At 44.4% G+C, this 23,228-nt stretch overlaps 1 protein-coding gene across 2 annotated transcripts; it reads left to right on the top strand.

Moving 5' to 3' along the window:
* The first annotated feature begins 212 nt into the window (after positions 1–212).
* On the top strand, positions 213–14,484 carry TMEM267 (transmembrane protein 267). 2 transcript variants are annotated; one of them, XM_073680300.1, is made up of 4 exons: positions 213–397; positions 2,967–3,037; positions 4,617–4,989; positions 13,949–14,484. In XM_073680300.1, exons 3-4 carry the CDS (start codon positions 4,678–4,680, stop codon positions 14,282–14,284), a joined length of 648 nt encoding a protein of 215 aa, XP_073536401.1. In that variant the 5' UTR covers positions 213–397; positions 2,967–3,037; positions 4,617–4,677; the 3' UTR covers positions 14,285–14,484. The 2 variants fall into 2 exon arrangements, with proteins under 2 accessions (XP_073536401.1, XP_073536399.1); XM_073680298.1 differs by lacking the exon at positions 2,967–3,037 and having other exon boundaries at positions 214–397.
* Positions 14,485–23,228: the final 8,744 nt, after the last annotated feature.

Here is a 23,228-nt window from a genome sequence, read left to right as displayed (position 1 = left end):
CTGTCGCACACCTGTATTGCCCTGTCGCACACCGGTATTGCCCTGTCGCACACCTGTACGTGTCCTCCCTAACTGTATCTGTGCACTGCGAGCATCAGTACGCCTGACAGCTCCACTCTGCATTGACGCCGGGGATGTGGGCGGGGCGCAGCTTACTGGTGCGTCTTAGCCAATCACACGCCTGGCAGCTCCCGCCGCAGCCAATCACTGCCTGATTTGTCGGACCAGCCTCTCAGCGTTTACAGCGTCGAGTCCCGGAAGAGCCGGGCAGGTGCAGAGTGTTCGGACGTTTCCTGCAGAGCTGTGAACGCCGTCACCGGAGCCGCTCATCACCTTCAGTCACAGCAATCACCGCATCAGACTGTGGGGGGCGCTATCCTATGGAGGGGAAGGGGAGGTAAGAAGCAACTGCGCCATGATTGTCTTTAGTCAGGAAAATGCAATCAGGCAGTGTGGTAGGACTACAACTCCCAGCATGCCGTATCTAGAATCTTATACGGGAGCTGGAAAACATCCGTGAGCGACAGGTCTCTGGAGTCCTCTTGTAATGATCACTGTTCCGAGGCCTCTAATGCAATTACCAGTGTCAGGGGATCTGTGCAAGGAAGAGCTGGGAAATCATGTGAGAAGCCGCAAGGCGCTGTGCACACTGGCACGTGAGATGTCGCAAGGCGCCGTGCACACTGGCACGTGAGATGCCGCAAGGCGCCGTGCACACTGGCACGTGAGATGCCGCAAGGCGCCGTGCACACTGGCACGTGAGATGCCGCAAGGCGCTGTGCACACTGGCACGTGAGATGCCGCAAGGCGCTGTGCACACTGGCACGTGAGATGCCGCAAGGCGCCGTGCACACTGGCACGTGAGATGTCGCAAGGCGCCGTGCACACTGGCACGTGAGATGCCGCAAGGCGCCGTGCACACTGGCACGTGAGATGCCGCAAGGCGCCGTGCACACTGGCACGTGAGATGCCGCAAGGCGCCGTGCACACTGGCACGTGAGATGCCGCAAGGCGCCGTGCACACTGGCACGTGAGATGCCGCAAGGCGCCGTGCACACTGGCACGTGAGATGCCGCAAGGCGCCGTGCACACTGGCACGTGAGATGCCGCAAGGCGCCGTGCACACTGGCACGTGAGATGCCGCAAGGCGCCGTGCACACTGGCACGTGAGATGCCGCAAGGCGCCGTGCACACTGGCACGTGAGATGCCGCAAGGCGCCGTGCACACTGGCACGTGAGATGCCGCAAGGCGCCGTGCACACTGGCACGTGAGATGCCGCAAGGCGCCGTGCACACTGGCACGTGAGAAGCCGCACGGCGCCGTGCACACTGGCACGTGAGAAGCCGCACGGCGCCGTGCACTCTGGCACGTGAGATGCCGCAAGGCGCCGTGCACTCTGGCACGTGAGATGCTGCAAATAATGGACCACTGTCCACCAATCTTTTGGCTCTGATTTTTATCGGTGGTTATGTGCACATGACGTTTTTTCCGGGTGAATATGGGGAAAAGCGTCAAAAACAGCTGTAAAAAATGGCCATAATACACAGCCATGTGAACACGACCTTCTGATGCACATGTTCAGTATTTTGTTACTACTTTTAGGTGCTTCTGGGTTTGGAAACCATAGAGCGGTTACAAGAAGTAACATTCTCCAGGCGGCTTCATTTACCTGCTCTATTTAGTAGAGGATATAGGAAAAAGACGCTCCTTCACAGAAACACCAGGGCAGCCACTCAGTAGCTCCACCATCATGTGGACGGAGCCGGGTTTGCTTCATGGGTCCGTTTTTCTCATCAGAGTTTCAACAATGGCGAATTTGATCCATGGTTTTGTTTTTATTTTTGTGGACCACCCAGTCTGCCAAATCCCAGACGTCAGAAGAGCCTGATGGACTATAATGGGTTTGTGTACCTGGATGTGTGAATGGGGCCTTACACTGCAGAGCCACAGGCTTTATTTAAGAGCCCATGATACAGTTGTTACTGCACATACGTACGCCAAGCCTGGAGTTTTTATCCAGATATAATAGTGTTTTATTTGAATATTTTTGGGTTGTTTTTTTTTTTTGCAAGAAAGAGGCAAAAATACTGATTAACCAAATCTAGTCGTGAAACAAAAATATCCCCTTTCTCTTTTCGTGGGAGATCAGGTCATTTTTCTGGACTCAAGAATTGGATTTCTATTTTTTAAATCCTAAAACATTTTTATGTCAATTTTACCGTTGATTGGTCAAGTGGAGATCTTTGTGAACAAGAGGTCTGTAAAGATTTTGGAGCAAAATCCCATGTTTGATTGTTCAGTGCTAAGACCTGACCAGAAATAGTAAGGTGTGGGGCAGTGGTGCTGGTTTACATTACCTCCATGATTAAAATTTGCAAGCTTTTCCTTTTAAAAAGAAAAAGCAGATGGCATCAGTGCACTGATTATGTTTTTTTTTTTAAACAGACCCATTAATTTGAATGGGTTTTACCTGCAAATGGGTTAAATCCAAACTTTTTTGCAGACAGTTTGCAGATCTCATGTACATGTGAACGGTCCCATAGAATATAATTGTCACATGTTCTATCTGTGAGAACCACCATCAGCACATGGATGACACGGACGTCAGTGTCAGACCTTACAAGTGATGAGTTCTTCTGACTCCTCCATTAGCAGCACAATGACTCAGATCTCTGGGGATTTGTTCTGTTCTTTCTCCTATTTTTTGACCTTCAGTGACAAAGTTGTGGGAAGATTTCCTTTATCTTGTGTTTTCACTTCTTCTCCCCATTCCTGGATCTGGTTAATTGCTCGTTCATTATAGGCTGTGATAAACTCCGGATGCATTAATCAGTCTGTGATGTGAGTCCGGAGGATTATTGTATCACTAGGAAATAATCTGTAGTTCTCTTATGTTACCACCGTTTTCTATGGAATAATTCTGCAGGTCTCGCATAGTGAAGTTTACCTGATTCTATTTTCACAGATTTATGAGTTTGGCTAGAAAGCCCCCCAATGTGCTCTGACCTGACGTGGATGGGCCAGCAGTTTGCAGCGGTAAATTGTTCCCAACATTTAAAAGTAATCAAAGATGGATCAGTGGTCGGACCGCAGGAAACCCAACTGATCCCGAGAATGGGATTTTAAAATGCCCTGTTGTAATAGAAATGTGGTGGCACCTGCAGTGTACACAACTATATCCAGCAGTGCCATAAAGACTTAATGGAGTGCTGGCGAGGATCTGCGGGCCATAAAGAGTGAATGGAGTGCTGGCGAGGATCTGCGGCCCATAAAGAGTGAATGGAGTGCTGGTGAGGATCTGCGGCCCATAAAGAGTGAATGGAGTGCTGGCGAGGATCTGCGGCCCATAAAGAGTGAATGGAGTGCTGGCGAGGATCTGCGGCCCATAAAGAGTGAATGGAGTGCTGGCGAGGATCTGCGGCCCATAAAGAGTGAATGGAGTGCTGGCGAGGATCTGCAGCCTTTCCTTTCCAATGTGGCATTTCAGAGCCGGATTCTTTGGATCAGTAGAGTTCCATGCAGTCGGCCTTGCACCGATCCACAAGTTATCACCTGTCCAAAGGACCTTTTAATGTTAGGAGCAACCCTTCAAAATAGAAATAATCTCCCCCTCCTCCCCAAAAAAAGTCAGATACTTCATTAATGTAGTGCACACTGTTCCGTTGTCAGTGCTAAAGCTGTGTGACAATATGGCCCTATAGACGTCATGTTCACATGTAAGTAACATCCGGAGCTGGTGGAGGATGGTGGGAATTGGGTGGAATCAGTAAGGTAAGTAAATAGAGCAAAGTGGATATGATGGTGACGGCGGCACAAGTCTCGTTATTACGCTGCAGGTCTACTTATCCAGACGACTTTACAAGAGTAACCATTGTTTTAATTTTTACTTCAGAAATCAATAGTACACGTAAAAACAAGCATCTTCATGATGTCTTATCAGAGAAATCTGCTACTTTTTCTGTCAAGATTGATCAGTCATTATCAAAATTCTCAATTCTGAGGTAAAATCTGTACTCAGCGAAGACTCCCATTACTGTGATAGGATATGGCAGTTAGTGCTTTTAAAATTCTATGGAGAGAGGAGGAGCTAGAGACAGACACATACCGCTGCTGGCTCCATAGAATCTGATGAGCACCAACTGTCATCTATCTAGTCATGGGAAAATCTGGATTCACTGAAGACAAATTTTAGTCGTGAATGGAGAAGTTTGTCAATGAATGATCCGTCCTGGCAGAGAAAGAAGCAGAATCCTCTGATATATTACAAAGGTATTTATATTTACCTGTACTATTTATGAAAATAAAAAATCCACATGATGATTACACTTTAAACATTTTACCCTGCAGACGACCACTTTTTAATTTTGTTCTTTTCTTTTCCCTGTGCCTTCTGGAAGGTTACCTTGATAAATGACCAAATGCACAGGGCAATGTCGCTGTGCCAGGCGGCTGACCACCCGAGAGGGCACTGAAAGAAAGTGTATAAAGACCCCGGCTGACAAGGCTGTGATCAGCAAACCTGGATTAGTTAATAAGAAATATTTAATTAGTAATTTTGTACATGACATGTTGTCTCTCTATGTACATCGCTTATCCAGCGCCCCGTGTTTTGCAGAATGAATCCATGTTGAGATGGGCTGGTCGTATCCTGGAATTTTAGTGCCTTGTAAGTGGCGATGGCTTCAGAGATGGAGAAGGCCGATGCCCTGCTCCAGTCCTTCAGCACCGCGTCCGTGGCCTCCAGCCTAGGGTTGGGCATCTTCTGCTTTTTGGCAGACAAAGTGCAGCAAGCAGCGTTCATCCAGCAAAATGATTGGCTTCGAGCCCTGTCTGACAATACGACCCACGGTGTGATCGGCATGTGGTCGTGGGCCATCGTCATCGGCCTCCGGAAGAGAAGCGACTTCTGTGAAGTTATTCTGGCCGGGTTCTTTGCCTGTATCATTGACTTGGACCACTTCTTCCTTGCCGGTTCCTTCTCATTACAGGTCAGTGATGTTGTTGCTGCCAATATGGAAGACTGGGGTCAAACTAGTAGATGTGTGCCCCAATGGCATGTACCAGGAGAGGCACCAACGAGCCTTGGCCAGCGGATTTACAGGCCGATGCCTATCGGATACGGCATGTTTGGCTCGTGACTTTGACGTGAACTGCCCTGTACCCCCATTGGCATACGAATAATCAGTCACTGCCATTTCCTTATAACAGCTTATCCTATAGGTGTCTTTAGTTGAAGTGTTCTGGTGACCGGTCACTCTTCCCCTTACGCTGCAGCTGGGGGGCGCTGTGCACTCTTTAGAAAGTGCTGTAGTTATGGCGTACTCGCAGCAATGACACAGCTTAGATTTTTTTTTTTTTTTTTTTTTAACCTGAATGTTCATTCACCAAAAATAGGTCATCTCTCCTCACCCCTGCTGAATATTTGATAGAAAAGCCTTGTGGAATTTTACTTGTGAACGTGGCTTCCAGGCGTCCTTGACATCCCAGTGTGCAGAATGATGTAGTATCACGTCGCATAAAGGGCAGTCACTCAGAATGCAAAGATTCAAAATATAACAATTTATTATGAAATAAGGTATAAAATAATGATCATAAATTAGTTTAATATGAAAAAAGATATATAATATTGTCTGTAGTGGTAGTTCTAATGTAGGCTGTGTTCACACTTATAGAGTGCACCTTTGATAATGGCAATTATGGAGGGGAAGTTTGTGGCTAAGGCCCAGTACCTGGATTGCTAGAGAGAGTTTGTTTTTTGTTGTTGTTTTATTTTATTAATCCATATGAAGACAAAAAAAAAACATGCGGAAGATGCCAATTGCTCTATATTAGGGAAAAAAATTCCTCCCAACTCCGCATATGGCAATCAGACTAGTTCCCTGGAGATATGTCCCATCACAGAATCTAGTGACCATAACCTGAAATATTATACTTTTTCAAGAAAGGAATTCAGACCTCCTTGTACTTTTTGTAGTGAATCAACATCATGTGACAGTAAAGAATCCATGGTCTCGCTGCACTTACAGTAAAGAATCCATGGTCTCGCTGCACTCACAGTAAAGAATCCATGGTCTTGCTGCACTCACAGTAAAGAATCCATGGTCTCGCTGCTCTTACACTAAAGAATCCATGGTCTCGCTGCTCTTACACTAAAGAATCCATGGTCTCGCTGCTCTTACACTAAAGAATCCATGGTCTCTCTGCACTCACAGTAAAGAATCCATGGTCTCTCTGCACTCACAGTAAAGAATCCATGGTCTCGCTGCACTCACAGTAAAGAATCCATGGTCTCGCTGCACTCACAGTAAAGAATCACTGTTGTTTTTGATGATTAAATGGAATATCCACTGCTGGAACAAACACTTCATTATTTATTTTTTTAATTCCCGCTGTCCATTCTGACTCTTTTTTTTAAAACTTTTTTATTTTAAATGTCCGTCACAAGAGGGCGTGACTCACTGGATTCTCTGTGGCCGTGTCTTTAGGCTGCTCTGCATAATTGCCCCGTGAGCAGTGCCCCCTCAGTACAGACCATAAAAATTAGCACCAAATAAAAAAGGGCCGTATCTAAAGGGTTTTTTTTGCTAGCTAATCCCTAATGTGTGTATGTAGAGTATTGTATATGGGTTAGAATACTTAACTGATCATTGTCTTCTTTGAGTTCCCGTGTCGCACCGGTTGATCCTCTTCTCGACCATGTGACCACGAATCAGACCAGTCGGCTAACGGAGGGGGTTATGTGTGGACGCACACATCACTGTTTCACAGCTCAGCAATAGAGAGTGACAGTCGGTCATTGGGGCACAGTATTGTCCTCTCCATATAAATGTAGGATACGCTTGTCGGAACGCTGCACTGGTTTACACATAGACACGTTGTTTAATGACTAATCTGCCAAATTGATTGCAGCTAATTACTTTCCTGATTTGATTGCAGAGTATTTAGTTTTAATCGTGTATCGCTGGCGGCATTAAAGCAATATTACTAGGGGAAGATCATATATTTTGTGTGTTGGTCAGGCCGAATTCACACTTCACAGACTAGTTTACATCCGTGTGCTGAATTTGATTTTCATCCATGTTTACATTTTTCTCTATACATATATCATTAGTTTTTTTTTTTGTCTGTAAATAAACTGCTGGAGGTTTCAAACTCACTTTAATGGGTGAGTTTGGTCCATAAGTTTTTAGCGTGACTTGGATACGTGGTACATCTCTACAGTAGGTGTATTCACATCTTTATGCTGCAATTGCCTATTATATTCCTTTCTGCCTAATTTTTCCCAATTGTAAGGCTGGTTTCAAACGTCCCACATTAGCGATCAAAGTACAGACTGCGATGTCTGAACTAGCAGCGGGTCCCATGACCCACACGCAATAGCCTCACATATATATGTGTGTGTGTATATCAAGATCTCTGGAGATGAACTTGTAACCTTGATATTGTTGATATTTTTCAAAATATTTGGTTCTCAAGTCCTCAGACAGTTCTCTTCTCTTTCTGTTCTCTATGCTTAGTGTGGCACACACAGACACACAATGCAGATTGAGTCTCTTTTTATCTGGTTTCAGGTGTGATTTTCATATTTCCCGCTCCTGTTACTTGCCACAGGTGAGTTTGAACGAGCATCACCGCTTGTAACAAAGTTGTTTACCCACAATTTTGTTCGGCCCATTTTTGGGGTTATGTGTGAAATTATGTCCAATTTGACTTTTTTTCTGTTTTTTTTTTGTGGTGTTCCAATACACACAAAGGAAATAAACGTGTATAATAAAACATGTGTGATTACAATAATTTTCTGGGAGAAATACTTCATTTTCTGAAACAAATTAAAGTGTGCGAACACTTTTTTTTGTCCATGACTGCACAAGGCTCTTGAGTTTGTGTCAGAAGACCTGCTGCTGGTTCGGACATCGCAGTCTGTACTCTGATCGTGAATGTTGGACGTGTGAAACTGGCCTGGAGAACAGATCTTAATGTCCGGCCCGGCCGTGGGTCTCCTAACTGGAGCTTAACAGCCACACCGCTATATGTAAGCTATACAAGACTGTAGAGTTCAGGTCCGGAGACCCCGCTGCTGGTCCGGACATCACCGTCTCTACTCTGAGCGTGAATAAATGACGTGTAAAACCAGCCTGGAGAACAGACCGGCATGGTTCTCCTAACCTAGCAGCCATATATGAGGCTATTGAGCTGGGGTCAGGAGACCCTGCTGCTGGTCCAGACATCACCATCTGTACTCCAATTGTGATTGTCAGACAAATGAAACCGGCCTTACAACAGATGACTGATGTAAGTGGTATGACGGAGCTGTCTGTCCAGCCATATGGCGCACAATTTCTGTGAATAGACAAAGGGGAGGGTCTATTGGTTAACTCTCAACTTCCCCTCAAAAAAACCCTCTGCCCCTTTCCCAAAATACAAGTGTCATAAACTGTAACTGTATTCTGCTGTCAGTGCCAGGAAGAGCAGTCATGGGGAATTGTATTTTCCCATGACTGCTCTACTTATAATCTATATCTTTCCTGCCTGTGAACATGTATGAGGAGTAACGTGAAGAATTGCTGAAATACAAGAACTTCCCCATAGAAAACCGTTACCCACAACATCTGACGACTGACTGCTGTGTTAGCGGATACCAGCAGGCTATTATCAGTTTCCCACAGATATAAGGAATATATATATATACACACGTGGTCAAAATTGTAGGTACCTCTCGTTTAATGAAAGAAAAACCCACAATGGTCACAGAAATAACTTGAATCTGACAAAAGTAATAATAAATTAAAAATCTATGAAAATGAACAAATGAAAATCAGACATTGCTTTTCTGCTTCCACAGAATTTTTAAAAAAATTAACCTCATGAAATAGGCCTGGACAGAAATGATGGTTCTTCTTAACTTAATATTTTGTTGAACAACCTTTTGAGGCAATCACTGCAATCAAACGATTCCTGTAACTGTCAATGAGACTTCTGCACCTCTCCACAGGTATTTGGCCCACTCCTCATGAGCAATCTGCTCCAGTTGTCTCGTGTGTGAAGGTTGCCTTCTCCAGACGACATGTTTCAGCTCTTTCCAAAGATGCTCAATAGGATTTAGGTCAGGGCTCATAGAAGCCACTTTAGAATAGTCCAATGTTTTCCTCTTAGCCATTCTAGGGTGTTTTTAGCTGTGTGTTCACCTTTAATCTCTTTAGAAGTTATCCTGGACTCTTCTGTTATCATTCATATTATCCGTCTCTTTGATTTGTCATCAGTTTTCCTCCTGCGGCCACGTCCAGGGAGGTTGGCTACAGTCCCATGGATCTTAAATTTCTGAATAATATGTGCAACTGTAGTCACAGGAACATCGCGCTGCTTGGAGATGGTCTTATAACCTTTACCTTTAACATGCTTGTCTATAATTTTCTTTCTAATCTCCTGAGACAACTCTTTCCTTTGCTTCCTCTGGTCCATGTTGAGTGTGGTACACACCATGTCACCAAACAGCACAGTGAGTATCTGGAGCCCTATATACAAGCACAGTGAGTATCTGGAGCCCTATATACAAGCACAGTGAGTATCTGTAGCCCTATATACAGGCCCACCGACTGATTACAAGATTGTAGACACCTCTGATGCTAATTAGTGGACACAACTTGATTTAACTTGTCCCTTTTGTCACGTTATTTTCAGGGGGACCATCATTTCTGTCCAGGCCTATTTCATGAGGTTTTTTTTTGTTTTTTTTAAATTCTGTGGAAGCAGTGTTGTAAAGCAATGTCTGACTTTCTTTTTTTCATTTTCATAGATTTTTAATTTATTACTTTTGTCAGATTCAAGTTATTTCTGTGACCATTGTGGGTTTTTCTTTCATTAAACGAGAGGTACCAACAATTTTGACCACGTGTGTGTGTGTGTGTGTGTGTGTGTGTGTGTGTATGTACTGTATATAGATATATTTGTGGCTCTTTGCTCTATTTCTATCCTTTACATCGGTAATAATGATCTATTCTATTTGGGCCATACAAGGACATGTTGTTGATTTTTTCCGATGTTGCACCTTCCCCCATTATTATGTGAGTGATGTTCTTGGGGCTATTATTTCTCCGGTAAACAGCCTGTAATGCAGCCGTATAATAGAGGCTGTTTACCTCCAATTCCACCGGGAGGCCGTTTGATTGCAATAAAAGTGCCGCCGGCAGTGAATCTCCGCAGCAGAGCTGTGATAGATTGATTTTCTCGCTGAACAACCTTTTGTGCTGAGTTTTTCACCTTGTTAAAGTCATGGAAAATGGGAGTATTAACTATTAATCATCATTTCCATGTCTATTGCTTGTAAAAAAAAAAAAAAAATTGTGCCATGATTTTTTCATATCCTTTTTTTTTTTACATGTTTTGGTAGGTTTTTTTTTTTTTTTTTTTTAGTACCGCTTGTAAATTTTTCTATCAATTTCTGTAGTTAAAGAATATTGGGGGAAAAAAAAACAGGAAAAAAATGACGTTACCAGACCTTTAAGAACTTTTTGAGGACACATTTATTTATTAAGCAATTTGTCGCAGGTTTATGACCATAGACGGCTGTCTGCTGAACAGTATATATCCCCCACCTCACTATCTCCTAAACATGCCCAATCCATTATTACTAGGGCGGGAGGGAGGGAGATGAGTGGCGGTCCAGCAACGCTGCTGCTTATCATGGGGGAAATCATTGGGATCAACCAGCTGACATGCAGCCCTAGGAGTCCTGCGTCCTCTGATGGAGGATATTGGGAGACTATGGGGCTGTACTCATGGACAAGCTATCAGCTGTATGTAACTAGCTACACTATTGCACAAGCTAATATTTGATCAATTTATAGGTAGAGAGGAACATAAGCTAAAACTTTAAAATATCATGACTGTAGTATTGTAGAGGCTTCCTTCCAACTGTCCCCTCTATAACCATCCCCCCCCATGTCAGTCACCACACCACCCCCGCCTCCCAGGGAACCCCACCTGACAGAAAACCAGTAAGTAATTAACCATCCAGCATTACCTCTAGCTGTGACCACAGGCTGGGGGGCACCTTTGTTGCCGGAAAACCATTTTCATAACACCAACTCCCAGTGACGCCACCCCGAAGAGTCCCAAAAACCAGGCCGAGCCTTTGCCTCTCTGCACGACGGAGCGCGGGCCGAGCCTTTGCCTCTCTGCACAACGGAGCGCGGGCCGGGCCTTTGCCTCTCTGCACAACGGAGCGCGGGCCGGGCCTTTGCCTCTCTGCACGACGGAGCGCGGGCCGAGCCTTTGCCTCTCTGCACAACGGAGCGCGGGCCGGGCCTTTGCCTCTCTGCACAACGGAGCGCGGGCCGGGCCTTTGCCTCTCTGCACGACGGAGCGCGGGCCGGGCCATTGCCTCTCTGCACGACGGAGCGCGGGCCGGGCCGGGCTGGGCCTTTGCCTCTCTACACGACGGAGCGCGGGCTAGGCCGGGCCTTTGCCTCTCTGCACGACGGAGCGTGGGCCAGGCGTTGTTGAGGATGAATTTTTGTTCCTCTAGAGGCATCAGAAATTGCCACAGGCCCTCTCCTCTCTGCAGTGCTAATCCTGCCAACCTGATCTGTTGGGGGGTCATGCGGACTGGTGTTTGGGAAACGCTGCTCTGCTGTTTGTCTGTCCCTGCTCTCCTGTCTGTCAAACTACATAGAGGCATAACAGAAAGGCAAGATGTCGGGCCAGGGCAGACTAGACAATGGCAGGTGCACTGAATGCTGGGAAGTGAAGGAGAGAAAGTTCCAGCACTTATAATGCTGACAGAATGTTAAAGGAGAGAAACCACCCCCCCAAAAAAAAGGTGAATGAAAAGTAACAGAACATGAGAATCGGGACAGTGTCTGGACAAATTAGACTGGTGCGTGCACCAAAAGAAGTTTCACTTTTGAAGGCATCAAGACCATGATTTTGTCTAGGTTTTGTGACAGGACAGATTTGCTGGAATGATGATGGCTGAAATCACGCGCTCCCCTGTGCTGGCTTCTTAATCTGTATAAATCTACATCTCTAGACATATACTGGGCCCCAGGCACCAGCAAGCGACTGAGAAAACTAATATATTTACTGTGCAGTCAGCAGGGAACATTGCAGGAACGTCCCTGCGTTCTGCTCTTATTAAATGTGTAGTGGTGGCGGATTGTCAGTGAGCGGAGGATGCGGACCTGCCAGGTACCGGGTCAGGAGAGACGAGGTTAAATGCTAATTGAGCATTCGTAGCAGAACGCGCGGCCTGTCGATGCGCCATGTGGGTGGTTTCTATAGAGACAGAGGACAGGTTCAAGGAGGAAAACTGTATGTGCAGGACGGATAGCGGATTAATTTCGGTGCAGTAGTCACGTCAGGGGAATGTGTGTTTTCTTCTGTGTAGTCATAAATATTTAATCTGGAAAGTGTCTGGTGATGTGGAAATGTCAGCGTGTCCCTCACATAGGCCACCATTGTGCTCCGACATCAGATGTATTGTGCTGCACCAGCCTGAAAAAGGGGTAATGTCCCCGGGCATCGTGGATGCTCACTAATAAGGTCTGAGTGGGCCACATCAAAGCCTGTAATGGGCATTAGGGAAAGTGCAGAAAAATGGCAACATTTATATCTGCAACAAAGCGGCAAATTATTTAAAATATTAAGACCAAAAAAATGAAATTTGAAAGTTAATAGTAAAAACAATGAAAGCAAGGGGAGGCCGATGGGAGACACAAAATAATAAAAATAAGAACGCCATCGAAAGGGTAGGAACAAGATGACCGAATACTTCCAAGGAGTGACGATAACAGGTATGTATAGGTACATATAAATTGCCACAAAATTACAATGCCAGTTAGATCAATAGAAATTTGGTGCAATGTAATGCACAAACACATAAAATCAATAGTGAAGAGATAAAGATGTATTCTAGTCAGACATACCCAAATCTAATAGAATCTGTCACCGCATCAGCCTCCATCTCAGACCCCGACGTGTGTTTTTCGACCCTACTTCATCTGGGGGTCAAAGGTGGAGGGAAAGAGGTGTCTTAAATAATAGCAAAGATGCTCTGATAGGTTAAAGACTTTACCTTAGTGACTAATAGACCTTCTCTTCAGAGATGAGAAGACAATATGGATTCATCTTTTCCTTTTACTCTTATGTCTAGTTGTGTGTATGATATCGAAAAATGTTAGTGGGGTTGTCCACCTTTGGAGACAATAATGCATGTGTTTTTGGCTAAAGATCATTTGTGCAATTGGGTATTATTACACAGTTTGCACTATTTTGCTTTTACAGGCTGTTTGTTTCCCTGCACATTCAGCTTTGATGTGATCTGTGGTCATAAATCAGCTGAGAGGAGCTCAGAGAAGACCGATAATAGTTACAAACTCTCCTGACAGATTATCAGAATGAGCTCACTGATGGATTCTTTGTAAATTCATTCTGCAGCTAGCAATAGGCAGTCCAATGCAGAGGTTATAGAAGGGAAGTGGTGCAAGATTTTTAAGAAAACCCAACTGCAAAAAAATGATTTCTAGCCCTAAATAAATGCATTTGCGTAAGAAAATTGTCCCCAAAGGTGGAAAACCTTGTTCAACCACAGCCAATGGCTGTCAAGGAAGCATTTATTTGGTGTATAGCTATCTAACCAACCTATTCACATGTGCAGTCGGCTGAATGTGCATGTGTTTTGTATGACCGGAGGGGAATAAGCCACTACCAGCCCAAGCCTTCTCTTCGGCCAACATAATCTGATGGATGAGAGTCGGGTGGCCTCCATATATGCTTAAATAGATAGGCAGTCCTGCTAAAACCATACCGTTTGGCTGACATTAATGAGATGTGTTTTGCTTTACCTACAGTATGTAGTTATATGGTACACTACAATTCTAACTCTTATATCATCCTGTTTTTTCTAGGTTCCAACTTGTAGTTTCTCATGTTCTTTCTTTGTGTCCGTAGGCGGCTCTCCACCTTCCCCACCGTCCTCCTCTTCACTGTTCAACATTGATCCCTATTCTGGCCCTGGCCCTGAAGTTCCTTATGCAGCTCCTGAGGTTGAAGGACTCTTGGTGTTTCTTGCCTTGGATGTTGTTCATATCTTGGACTTCCCACCACGTCCGCGATGGAATTCGCCATGGGCTTTGGCTGTGTCCATTTGGGAAGACTGGTCCACTTCCATATTGGCTTTATGTGGCGATCACTGCCTCGCTCCCCAATCTCTGCTCCCTTGTCATGTACCTGACTGGGACCCGAGAAATGATGACCAAGAAGCACGGGATACACATCGATGTCTGAAGAAAGAGGACAAGCTCCGATGCTTATAAAAAGTTTACATTCCAAGAACTTACCGTGATGGTCCACAGACACTAATTTCATCACTGTACATACGTATAGTACCTATGTAATTGATACTTTATAAATATAGCCATGGGGGATGGGCAAATTTTGTGGCTTTCCTGTAAGTCCATCAGCTGAATACCAGCTGTTCTGCAATAGTATGTAGTCTGCGTCCCCTTCCCGGTCTGGATCTGCTGATCTAGTTCTTTTTTTTTTTTTCTATTTATTCTTACTTTTGGAGCAGATGTATGGAGCTGTATATAACCCAGGGTGTGACAGATCTGTGTGTCCTGTAGTAATGGAGAAGACACTATAAGTGAAGTATACGACTGCAGGCCTCTGCCTTTTACAATGTAAATGTCCACTGTACCCCTGGCTAAATACCTGCGGTCGCCCCAAGCCTCTGTCATTTGTGATATAGAAATATATAATTCTGGTTTTCTTTTCTACTTGTTTCACTCCTCAGTAGCAACAATCCAGAATACTCTGATCCACCAAGGAGCCATATTGCCAAAAACGCTGGACGACTGTGTTGCCTGGTGCTTCCATAGAGTGGGGATCATCGGGAGTGGTTGGACTAGGAGGCACGAGGCCAGTTGTCCTGTAGTGATAATCTCCTGCTGTTAAACATTGATTGTTTTGAATCAGCAAAACACAGCCCAGTAAGTGACACATCGCTGTAATCAGGGTCTCTGCTCCTATATTATGCCGCTCTTAGATTACATAGCAAAAATATGCTGACTGATTCTTTTTAATTATAAAACACCCAAAATACTTTGATCTTTTTTACTTGGGTCCAATTACTAATAGCAAAAGCACCTACTCTTTGTGATCACTCGATTATGGAAGCATCTGACTACTAAGTCCTCCCGTTGTGATCAGCTGGAAGCAGACATCACGGGCAGAGTGTGGCATCACACAGTGCCCCATTCTATAGAGTGGGTGACCATTTAATGCCGCCGACACTGAGATATCCTGTGTGAGGACCACTGATGGTGGGGGGCGCTGATCCGGGGTCTCTTCTGACATTCATATGATCTAATGTGTCTTACTGGCACAGATTATCTTAGCTGTAAAACTCCCCTTAGGTTAGTCTACAAACTTTTAGTAGGTGAAGTATTGTGAGGACACTAATTTTCCAATTGATAAATATGGTCTTTTTTTCTCAGAAATGCTTTATTGGGATATTTTTGTCTAAATGCTTGACTTTTTTTTTTTTTTTTTTTTTTTAATCGATGTTCTAAAAATGGATATTCTGGACTATCGGGTTTACTGTAACCCTAGTATGTCTAATTAGATCGCATATCATAGGTTGATAAGGCCAAATAATTCTGGTGAAACTCCACTTAATGAGTTTTTTACATGTACTAAGTCTTCAGTTTTTAGATTTGACATAACGTGAATCTACACTATATTCCATAATTTATGGAAGATGCGGGGTAGGGTCTCGCAGGGTAGGGTCTCGCATACTGGTGGCCGTCGGCCCTCCTGCCATGTGGCCTGAAAATCTGTTCTGAAAGCCACATGGATTGTTAGAAATTCAGTATAAATTGATTGCTGGAGGTTAATGGCTACAAGCACCGGACATCTACAACACTGAATCCTACAAAAATAAACTGCTCATGTCAGTATGGTCATAGACGTAAATGACACAGAAACCATGAGGTGCAAAGTCCACGACTCCCAAATATCTCTATTTGAGAAGAATGGTTCCAACTTTTCTGTGTTTGCTCCTGTCCTCATTTTGGAGCTGCATTAATAAATTCACTATATTATCCCAGAATTGGCTCAGTTTGGTTCTTAACTGCATATTGGCACCTGTATATTTTCACAATGTATTTTTGTTTTTGGGAGTTAAGGCGAACAGTTTATTCGCGCTCCTCGTGTGCAGGGCCGTGTCAGCCCTTTGATGCATGTTTTGACCTCTCCATCTTGGCACACAAACCGTTCTTGTTGGCTGCCATGTTACAGGTAACGAGGAGCTGCAGACTGGTCACCTCTGCCTAAAAGTCTGCAAATAAAAGGGGTAACATTTCTCCTCGTGGACAGTGACAAGCCAAGCCTGGCATGCCAGAGTGAGGAGACTTATAAGCCATGCATACCAGGTATAATTCCCAGCCTTCTTCCTATCTATCTCTGGGAGAAGCCAGATGAGTCTGGTCAACATTGTAAGAATGCAAGATCTTTGTAATGTATAAAAAATCCTACCAAAAAGAATAATTTCAGAACTTTTTCCACTTTAAAGGGAACCTGACACCATTTATTTAGTGTCTGAACAAATACAACCACCTTTTACAGCTTTTGTGCGTTCCACAAAGTTGTATATTATTTCTTGGTTCCCCCTGTAGAATCCCAAAAAACCTTTTGAATTCCTCCCAAGCTGTATGTAAATCGGATGGTCATTGCTGTGGCGTCTGTGCCTCCTCTCTCTTAATGGCCGTTCTCCGGCTCTGACTGATGTGGATGATGCATCCAGCATCATCCACATAAAGGGCCGGCTCCAGGTATTTGTGGGCGCCGGGCGAAAAAGTCTCAGTGGCCCCTTTAACACATACCACGAATCATGATGCACAGATACCACTAAGAAAAGGAAAAAAAAAAAAAAAAATATATATATATATATATATATATATATATATATATATATATATATATATATATATATATATATATATATATATATATACAGTACAGACCAAAAGTTTGGACACACCTTCTCATTTAAAGGTTTTTCTGTATTTTCATGACTTTGAAAATTGTACATTCACACTGAAGGCATCAGAACTATAAATTAACACATGTGGAATTATATACTTAACAAAAAAGTGTGAAACAACTGAAAATATGTCTTATATTCTAGGTTCTTCAAAGTAGCCACCTTTTGCTTTGATGGCTGCTTTGCACACTCTTGGCATTTTCTTGATGAGCTTTGAGAGGTAGTCACCGGAAATGGTTTTCACTTCACAGGTGTGCCCTGTCAGGTTTAATAAGTGGAATTTCTTGCCTTATAAATGGGGTTGGGGCCATCAGTTGTGTTGTGCAGAAGTCTGGTGGATACACAGCTGATAGTCCAACTGAATAGACTGTTAGCTGCTTTTTTCTTGCCATAATACAAATTCTAAGTAAAGAAAAACGAGTGGCCATCATTACTTTAAGAGATGAAGGTCAGTCAGTGCAAAAAATTGGGCAAACTTTTAATGTGTCCCCAAGTGCAGTTGCAAAAACCATCAAGCGCTACAAAGAAACTGGCTCACATGAGGACCACCCCAGGAAAGGAAGACCAAGAGTCACCTCTGCTTCTGAGGATAAGTTTATCCGAGTCACCAGTCTCAGAAATCGTAGGTTAACAGCAGCTCAGATTAGAGACCAGGTCATACCACACAGAGTTCTAGAAGCAGACACATCTCTTCAACAACTGTTAAGAGGAGACTTTGAGTAGCAGGTCTTCATGGTAAAATAGCTGCTAGGAAACCACTGCTAACGACAAGCAACAAGCAAAAGAGACTTGTTTGGGCTAAAGAACACAAGGAATGGACATTAGACCAATGGAAATCTGTGCTTTGGTCTGATGAGTCCAAATTTGAGATTTTTGGTTCCAACCACCGTGTCTTTGTGCGACGCAGAAAAGGTGAACGGATGGACTCTACATGCCTGGTTCCCACCGTGAAGCATGGAGGAGGAGGTGTGATGGTGTGGGGGTGCTTTGCTGGTGACACTGTTGGGGATTTCTTCAAAATTGAAGGCATACTGAACCAGCATGGCTACCACAGCATCTTGCAGCGGCATGCTATTCCATCCGGTTTGCGTTTAGTTGGACCATCATTTATTTTTCAACAGGACAATGACCCCAAACAGCCCTTACACAGCCTGGAGGTGTATTTGACCAAGAAGGAGAGTGATGGGGTGCTACGCCAGATGACCTGGCCTCCACAGTCACCAGACCTGAACCCAATCGAGATGGTTTGGGGTGAGCTGGACCGCAGAGTGAAGGCAAAAGGGCCAACAAGTGCTAAGCATCTCTGGGAACTCCTTCAAGATTGTTGGAAGACCATTTCCGGTGACTACCTCTTGAAGCTCATCAAGAGAATGCCAAGAATGTGCAAAGCAGTCATCAAAGCAAAAGGTGGCTACTTTGCAGAACCTAGAATATAAGACATATTTTCAGTTGTTTCACACTTTTTTGTTAAGTATATAATTCCACATGTGTTAATTCATAGTTTTGATGCCTTCAGTGTGAATGTACAAGTTTCATAGTCATGAAAACACAGAAAAATCTTTAAATGAGGTGTCTTCAAACTTTTGGTCTGTACTGTATATATATATATATATATATATATATATATATATATATATATATATATATATATTACAATGCAAAGATTTCACTTATCACTCATGTAATGTAAGAATTATCTATTGTAAATTCTACAACATCTCAGAAACCGGCGAATCCTCGCAGTGCACAGTGCAGACCGGACAATATAGTGCTCCATACAGTATTATGGGCCTCACATAGTCCTCCATACAGTATTATGGGCACCAATAAGTCCTCCATACAGTATTATGGGCCCCATATATTGCTCCATGCAGAATACTGGCCCCCATATAATGCTCCATACAGACTACTGGTCCCCATATAATGCTCCATACAGACTACTGGCCCCCATATCACGCTCCATACAGATTACTGGCCCCCATATAACGCTCCTTACAGAATACTGGCCCCCATATAATGCTCCATACAGATTACTGGCCCCCATATAATGCTCCATACAGAATGCTGGGCCCCCATATAATTCCCCATGCCTCCTGGGCCCCCATATAATGCCCCATGTAGGCTGTGCCCCCATATAATGCCCCATGCAGGCTGTGCCCCCATATAATGCTCCATGCCTCCTGGGCCCCCCATATAATGCTCCATGCCCCATGTCTCCTGGGTACCCATATAATGCCCCATGCAGGTGCCCCAGGTAATGCCTCCATACATAAAAAAAACCTCAAATACTTCACTTCTCCTAACCTGCTGCCGCTGCTCTCATCGCTGCTTCGGGCTCCTCAGCTGCGTCGCCGTCTTCCCACTCTGCGCTGTGACTGCTCAGCAGAGGGCACAGTGGAATGACATCATCGCGCCCTCTGACCTGAAACGTCACAGTGCAGCAGCCGCGGAAGATACAGGACCTGCTGTGGAGGCACGGGGAGGGGTAAGTATTGTGCCGGGGCCCTGAGCAAGTGGGTGGGGGGCCGGACGCGGATGCTAGCACCACTCTCCTCCGGGCCTTGGCACTCGCCCGGGTGCTGAGACCGGGCCTATCCACATAGCCCAACAAAATCCCTCGCTGGCGCAGTAGCATCTCCGGCTCGTGCAGTCACATTTTGCTCTACTTGTTTTGGTACATAGGAGCTGGAGTGACGTGTCTCGGCACATGCGCAGTTATATTTTATACACAGTAGATAGAGCAGAGAAAACTGCACCTGTGCGAGCGGGCGATTCTACTTCACAAGCGCAAGATTTTGTTGGGCTACGTGGATGACACCAGATGTGTCATCCACATTGATCAAAGCTGGAGTACGGCCATTAGGAGCAGGTGACATGACGCCCATCCGCCCAGACCATCTGATTTACATACCTTTTGAATTGCTCCCACGCTGTATTTTTGGGGGTTATACAGGTTGAGTAAGGTGAATGCAGTAGAGGAGCTGTAAATTGTGGTGACATTTGTCCAGACACTAAAATACTGGTGACAGGTTCCCTTTAATGTGACCACAATCTGTACAATTTAATTGGAAAATAAACTGAAATATTTTCTGTGGAAAGAAGGAAAAAAAGTGGTTGCATAAATATGCACACCCTTAGGCCTTATTCACACAACAGTATTTTGCATCCGTGTTATGAGTGCCAAAACCAGGAGTGTCTCCAAAACACGGAACAAGTGTCAGTCTTTCAATTATAGTTTCTCTGTTTATTCTACTCCTGGTTTTGGCATACAAACACCGATGCAAAAATGCTGATGTGTGAATTGGGCCTTAAACAAATACTTTGTTGAAGTACGCTTTGAATTTAAAACCAGTATTCCGGCCCCTATTCCTCAACACTGGTGATCTTCACTTCGGTCTTGAGAAAAGGGCGGTGTGGAGCGCTATTCATTAAGAGGTACATGCCTGTTAATGACTCAGGAATGTCTGCTAGATGGCGTGCTCCTCCATGTGCAGCTCACCACACATCTTACTCCAGTCCCTGCTGGAGTAAGATCTGTGTTGTAGCAAATGGTGCCGTTCGTCATGAAGTAGGTGGTTGGTGGTTGCCGCATTCCCCCATTACAACTCAATCCACTTTTTCGGAACTGGGCAAAAACGTCGTAAAAAAGCCAAAGTCGCAAAATGTTAGCAGAGTCTCAAGTTGTGCCAAAATTTTGTGACTTTTCAAAGCTTTTTACGACTGAATTCTGGCATAAAAGGCTTTGATGAATCACACCCTCAGCCTTTTAGGGTAGGTTGTTGTAATCCTCAGCACAGAGGAAGCCACTCCTGCCCCGTGTGGCACAACGAAGATCAAAATAAAGACCTCCAGCCGTATTCCGGATAAAAATGGTAAGCTTTACCCCAAGAAGATTAAAAGAAAGAAATCCTCAATAATATATCCAAAATAGTGTCTGTTCCTACGCGTTTCAGACTGCAACTCAGTCTTTATTCATGAATAATAGAAGTGACAATCCAATCTCCGTTTAAATAGAGGATGTTACTCCTATTTGGAGGGTGGAGCCCCCTATTGTTAAATTACCAAAATATGTAACGTAGTCATAGAAGAATATGACTTCAAATGCCTTCGTCCAAGGTTGAGTAACAAACTGTAGAGAACACTACATGTGTGAAAACATGAGTGTGTACTGCGACCTGATGATATCCCAATAGGAGAAAATTTAAACAAGACTAAAGGGCAAAAGCAATAAATACACTGCTCAAAAAAATAAAGGGAACACTCAATTAACATATCCTAGATCTGAATGAATGAAATATTCTCATTGAATACTTTGTTCTGTACAAAGTTGAATGTGCTGACAACAAAATCACACAAAAATTATCAATGGAAATCAAATTTATTTACCAATGGAGGCCTGGATTTGGAGTCACCCCCAAAATTAAAGAGGAAAAACATACTACAGGCTGATCCAACTTTGATGTAATGTCCTTAAAACAAGTCAAAATGAGGCTCAGTATTGTGTGTGGCCTCCATGTGCCTGTATGACCTCCCTACAACGCCTGGGCATGCTCCTGATGAGGTTGCGGATGGTCTCCTGTGGGATCTCCTCCCAGACCTGGACTAAAGCATCCGCTAACTCCTGGACAGTCTGTGGTGCAACGTGACGTTGGTGGATGGAGCGAGACATGATGTCCCAGATGTGCTCAATCGGATTGAGGTCTGGGGAACGGGCGGGCCAGTCCATAGCTTCAATGCCTTCATCTTGCAGGAACTGCTGACACACTCCAGCCACATGAGGTCTGGCATTGTCCTGCATTAGGAGGAACCCAGGACCAACTGCACAAGCATATGGTCTCACAAGGGGTCTGAGGATCTCATCTCGGTACCTAATGGCAGTCAGGCTACCTCTGGCGAGCACATGGAGGGCTGTTCGGCCCTCCAAAGAAATGCCACCCCACACCATTACTGACCCACTGCCAAGCCAGTCATGCTGAAGGATTTTGCAGGCAGCAGATCGCTCTCCACGGCGTCTCCAGACTCTGTCATGTCTGTCACATGTGCTCAGTGTGAACCTGCTTTCATCTGTGAAGAGCACAGGGCGCCAGTGGAGACTTTGCCAATCCTGGTGTTCTGTGGCAAATGCCAAGCGTCCTGCACGGTGTTGGGCTGTGAGCACAACCACCATCTGTGGACGTCGGGCCCTCTTACCACCATCATGGAGTCGGTTTCTAACCGTTTGTGCAGACACATGCACATTTGTGGTCTGCTGGAGGTCATTTTGCAGGGCTCTGGCAGTGCTCTTCCTGTTCCTCCTTGCACAAAAGCGGAGGTAGCGGTCCTGCTGCTGGGTTGTCCTCCTACGACCCCCTCCACATCTCCTAGCCTATCTCCTGGTAGCGCCTCCAGCCTCTGGACACTACGCTGACAGACACAGCAAACCTTCTTGCCACAGCTCGCATTCATGTGCCATCCTGGATGAGCTGCACTACCTAAGCAACTTCTGTGGGTTGTAGAGTCCGTCTCATGCTACCACAAGTGTGAAAGCACAACCAACATTCAAAAGTGACCAAAACATCAGCCAGAAAGCATTGTTACTGAGATGTGGTCTGTGGTCCCCACCTGCAGAACCACTTCTTTATTGAGGGTGTCTTGATAATTGCCAATAATTTCCATCTATTGTCTATTCCGTTTGCACAACAGCATGTGAAATTGATTGTCAATCAGTGTTGCTTCCTAACTGGACAGTTTGATTTCACAGAAGTTTGATCCACTTGGAGTTATATTCTGTTGTTTAAGTGTTCCCTTTATTTTTTGAGCAGTGTATATCAATTACCATAAAACTGAACATATAATTTGTACACATTAAATCATATAAAATATTCAGCTGACAGGGAAAAATCACTGCTCAAACATACAGAAAAACTCTTGTAGGATATTCATTAGAAAAAGCAACAAGTATGTGGACATTGTCCAAATCCATGCAATAAACAGACAAAGGAACAAGTCTATAGGCACAATCAGAATCCATGAGAGTAAAAACATGAATTCGTCAAGATTCTTACGTGTATTATTTATGATGGTGAAACAAAGATATAAGGCTATCAAATTGCATATACGTATAAACATGCCTGGAAATTAGTCTGTATTGTACTTTGTGTTAATTTTTATACATAGATTATGACAGTGATACCAAAGAAAATACAT

Source organism: Phyllobates terribilis, unplaced genomic scaffold (genome assembly GCF_046119375.1).
Source record: "Phyllobates terribilis strain yellow unplaced genomic scaffold, ASM4611937v1 Scaffold_1__5_contigs__length_1240528914, whole genome shotgun sequence".
NCBI classification, from domain to species: Eukaryota; Metazoa; Chordata; class Amphibia; order Anura; family Dendrobatidae; genus Phyllobates; species Phyllobates terribilis.
The sequence above is the reverse complement of the archived record's forward strand: the minus strand, read 5'-3'. Positions and strand labels throughout refer to the sequence as shown.